This window comes from Anopheles coluzzii, chromosome 2, assembly GCF_943734685.1.
Source record: "Anopheles coluzzii chromosome 2, AcolN3, whole genome shotgun sequence".
Classification (NCBI taxonomy): domain Eukaryota; kingdom Metazoa; phylum Arthropoda; class Insecta; order Diptera; family Culicidae; genus Anopheles; species Anopheles coluzzii.
In genome coordinates this window covers 21,026,728-21,031,789 of record NC_064670.1, presented here as the reverse complement: position 1 = coordinate 21,031,789, position 5,062 = coordinate 21,026,728, and the positions used below count along the sequence as shown (strand labels likewise).

The 5,062-nt window shown below is 45.5% G+C and overlaps 1 protein-coding gene across 1 annotated transcript; it reads left to right on the top strand.

Annotated features, from left to right (window-relative positions):
* The first annotated feature begins 1,150 nt into the window (after positions 1 to 1,150).
* On the top strand, positions 1,151 to 2,363 carry LOC120949907 (brachyurin-like). Its single transcript, XM_040367503.2, has one exon. The coding sequence runs from the start codon at positions 1,343 to 1,345 to the stop codon at positions 2,297 to 2,299; it is 957 nt and encodes a 318-aa protein (XP_040223437.2). The 5' UTR covers positions 1,151 to 1,342; the 3' UTR covers positions 2,300 to 2,363.
* The last annotated feature ends 2,699 nt before the right edge of the window (positions 2,364 to 5,062 follow it).

Sequence of the window (5,062 nt, the reverse complement as noted above, 5' to 3'; positions counted from 1 at the left end):
GCGAGGAACAAGTGGATACAGTCGTCAACTCGGACCCCTTAACAACATCTTCAATCCCTGTACAGGCGGTCCCCGAGATACACGATACCTCTTATACGGGGATTCGGAGATACGTGGTTTTCTAAATTTGACAGTTCTTTGAACAAATTGTACTGATTTGACACATCAATTGTAAATTGCCAAAAATTTTCGTTTTGATCGAATGTTAAAAACTGTTTCAAAAGGTTTAGAACTGTTATATTCAGTCAGAATCATATCAAATTATTCATAAAGTGACTACAACCGTCCCCTACTTGCAAAAATACACAAAAATGAGTGATATTTTAGCCTGGAAATCACTAGATTCGACTTACGCGGAAATTCGAGATACGCGTTATTTTGCGGCCGTTTTCGTTCCCCATTAACCGTGTATCTCGAGGACCTTAGCAAGAGCTTCGGCTTATCCGGCCACGAGGTACAGGCGGTCCCCGAGATACACGGTTAATGGGGACCGAAAACGGCCGCAAAATACCGCGTATCTCGAATTTCCGCGTAAGTCGAATCTCGTAATTTTCAGCCAAAATATCATTAATCTTCGTGTAATTTTGCAAGTAGGGGATGGTTTTAGCCACCAAATTAATTATTTGATATGTTTCTAATGAATTGAACAGTTTTCAACCTTTTTAAATGGTATTTTACATTCGATCAATACGGAAATTATTTGGTATTTCACAATGGATGTGTCAAATCAGTACAATTTGCTCAAAGAACTGTCAAATTTAGAAAACCGCGTATCTCCGAATCCGCGTATAAGAGGTACCGTGTATCTCGGGGACCGCCTGTACTTAATAAGTCTCAAAAGCCTGAATAGACCGGCTTGATCGTCGTTGTGGAAATAAGAAGTTACGATTATTACAGATTGTTCTACACCATTCGGTGGGGAGCTCTTATCAATCTCATGGGGAATGCCCCCAGTATGACACACTGTACCGTTGGAATTTCCATCGGAACTGGATTTTTATCATTCCTATTGCTTACTGGCACGCGCTTACTGGTTTAATTTTGGTCGCGCTTACAGGTCTTTCAATCAATTTTCTATTCCAGACGTTTTTTCCCACCAGGGCATTCCCCAATAGTATCAAAAAGAAGTCTTCCATTGATTTAACGCTCTTATCAGAGGTGTGGGGGCATCGTCTTATCGCACGTGACTTTTGTGGTGGGCAATTTTGAGCGAATCTTTATCGCAAACCTTAAGCGATAAGCAAAATTTTGGTATAAAAGCACACCTTCACCGATTTGTTGGTCGTATCAGTCTTTGAGTTAGCAATCCATTCGGAACAACCAATCCCTTAGCCGAGCAAAGATGAGGTGTGCAATTTCCCTCACAGTGGTAGGGCTTCTGGCACTGCTACACGGTGTCTCACCACTGCCTACTATCTCGTCCTCCTCCTACGGAATCGATTGGTCCCAGGTGCGTCCGATCGAGGAATTCGATCACATCAAAGCTCACCTTCCGATCAATCTCCGCACACCAATCGCGACACAAAACGCACCCAACCGTCGCATCGTCAACGGACAGGAAGCTCGCCCCGGTCAGTTCCCCTATCAGGTGGCGCTGCTCGGGCAGTTCAACGCAGGTGTTGGGCTGTGCGGTGCATCGATCATAACTCAGCGCTACGTCCTAACGGCGGCACACTGTGTCTACACCGGAGTCGATGCCAGTGCACCCGTTGCCAACGGTACCGCCATTCTGGGTGCCCACAACCGGATGATCGAGGAACCGTCCCAGCAGCGCATCACGTTCAGCTCGAGCGGCGTTATTGGCCATCCCGGGTACGATCTGTTCGACGTGCGCAATGACATCGCGGTGGTGCGGCTGGACGAACTGATCGTGTACACCGATCGGATTCAACCGATCCGTCTACCGAGCCGTTCCGATACACGTACCTTTGCCGGGCTGATGGGTACCGTGTCCGGGTACGGTATATACTCGACCGCTAATCCGGCGCTTTCGGATGTGCTGAATTACGTGCTGAATCCCGTCATGACCAATGCGGACTGCCGGGCTGGATGGAGTGGATTTGAATGGCTGATCGAGGCCCAAAACATCTGCCAGTCGGGTGATGGTGGTCGGGCGGCCTGCAACAGCGACTCCGGTGGCCCACTGACGGTGCAGGACAGCGGGGAAAGCTTGCAGGTGGGAGTCGTTTCCTTCGGTTCGTCGGGCGGTTGTGACAATGGCGTACCGACGGTGTTTGCACGCGTTACCTACTATCTGGAGTGGATCGAGGCGAACTCGGACTTTACACCGGAACTGTGAAGCGAAGGATCGATTAAGCACATTTTATTTGTACAGAAGCTTTAAAAGTCTACAATAACTTATAGGATCTATCTTAGTAAAATAAAGCAAAATATTCCAATATAGCCGCACTATTTATAAAGAGGACTTTTATTTCATTTACACATTATTTTACCTTTTCAACTTTATGCAACACTAAAGCAGCTCCTTCAACAGATCTCTAAAGATGTTCCGCGAGTTTTATCTCTTTTGAACAGAAGTTATATGTATCTTGGTGTGTAAGAAACTCGTTATCATCATTCATTCGCATTTACATTCCACCGGGAAAGTTATTACAGAAGGCCACCAAAGAAAGTACGTCACGTTGTATGTTTTCATGACTCAAAAGGCATACAGATCACATCATCAGACAATGAAGAGGTGTCTCAAAATATTCTGCTATCCTAGTGGAGTGATAACATCATTGTTGTTGTTGAATATGTATCATCAGGTATATTCCTACATTACACCAGGCTTTCCTGCATCACATCATATCATACTACATATTTCAGTTCTTAAGATAAACGAAGTGCTACATTCAAAACTTTTCTCTGATTTTTTTTAACTACGTTGGCCATTCTAAGGACCCATGTTCTTGTGACTCTTAAGTCAACATATTCGCACAGCTTGCACTGCTGGTAATTGTAGGGGCTCTTCTTGTTTATCCTTTGACACACATGGGAACCAAAAATATTGGCAAGAATGTTCCTCTCGATCTTGGTTAAGATATTTTAGTCATTTTTTAACAGGACCGATGTTTCTCAGCCGAGTATATTAGTAGTGCTGGTTCTTCTTCTATTTGGCGTAACGTCCTACGCAGACATGCCGGCCTATACAGGCTTTCGAGACTTAATTCATTACCACGCAGCTGGATAGTCAATCTTTGCTACGGGGGGGATGGTCCATTCGGGGCTTGAACCCATGACGGGCATGTTATTGAGTCGTTTGAGTTGACGACTGTACCACGGAACCGCCTTGTGGTTAGTGCTAGTATAGGGTTTAGTGTTATACGTTAAATGCTAAAACTTGAATGTCCATCCTAGGTTAAATTCTAGCTATTACTCCCCAAAACGTATCAACGCATCTTCTACTGAACACATCACGCTTAAATGGAATAGATTTTGCAAATGGATTAAGTCAGGCCTACACTGTCTAAGCTTTAAGTAGCCTAAAGATGAAAAAGGAAGGCAGGATTCACTTAATTACACACATGTACAAAGAGAGTGTAACGTTGTGATTGGTATAAACTCCGGTGCTTCAACGTATCTATTCAATACATTTGAACAGCCCATTTATATGACAAATCTCTAAACTCATTTCTATTAAAATGTGTAAAACCTCAAACATCTTACAGATCAATAAAAACAATCAACCCCTAAAAGGGTAGGATTGTGTCGAAACACGTCAGTGCCGATCTAGCGTACCCTTCATATAACTACCATCTCCCGGGGTAGGGTGTCCAAAAAACCTCCGATTCCCTGTTTGCACTGTTCAAAAATCGCGCATCCATTTCCACCTTCTACTTCCACCTTCCCGCTCCACCCGTCGCACAGCCCGTTTTGGCTGCCGGGAAAAAATACGGTACAATCATGACAACAGCTTCATCGGTCATAAAATCGTCGTATACAATCACCTTTAACCGTTTCCAATATGGCAATTTCGCCTTTCCGAGGCTCCGTTCCGGCAATCGGCGTGACCGCAACCGGCCGGCCCGTGGGAAGGGTGTTCATATAAAGGTGTATTCTTTGATCGGCGTACAGTTTTTTACCGTTTACCACCCAAAAGAGGTGCTCTTATTGCGACAGGACCTTCTCTGTGTGTGCGCGTGTGTTATCCTTTTCCGATGCGCAAAAAAACCGGACCATTTGCTACAGTTCAGTAGCACTGGTATTCATTCTGGGGAAGGATTGTTTTTCACGGCCTAAGCTCCCCTTTCCCTGGCCGGTGGTTTCAGGTGTGCCGGGCATGCCTTAATATTCCGATGTGAGGCAATCATAATAACAATAACAGCCACCGCGTTCCACCCTATCATTGATTGCTTTTGCGCTGCAGTCGAACAGGAACGTCGAACTGGTCGGCCTTTCCTTTCGTTTCCATTTGCCGCTTATTTTTGTTGGGGGCCAGGCGTTTCGCAAGGACAAAATTGTATGCGTTCCACTATGGCATGCGATTGGTTGGCACTGGCAGGATCGCTGCAAACGATCGAAGATGAAGATCCGCACTCCGAAAAGGCGATTGTGGCAAACGCACAGCGGGAAAACGCACCGGGTTGCGTGTGTAGGTGTTTGCTGCTGTCATTTTGGTGGCACTGTGGCACAAAAAAACAGCTCGGTGGGAGCTGAATTCAAATGGCAGTTTTTATTGCCACCCGACACCCGACAGGCCGGGAGGGAGTGTGTTTTTCATGCAACAGCCACATAAAAGTGGATGCGGTTTTTTGATGTTTTTGGCGATGCGCATTTTTTTACGACGCTTGCAAAACGCGCCCTCGATTCGCCGCGGTACACACGGGTACCGGGCTCCCTATCAATGGTCATAGTTTCGCTGTCGTAAAACCGATTGTTCTCCCCGTGGCGAGGAGAGGGCGAGCCAGGAATAGCAAGAAGCGAAACATTTTCTAAGAGTCACATGATGAAGCTATAAAAAGAAAGTGTTGTGGAGAGGATTTTTTTGCTGTTGTGTTTTGAAATAATAATTTTGTTATGATTTCTGCACTGCTTTCGCTGCCCTTTTTTTCGAGCACGA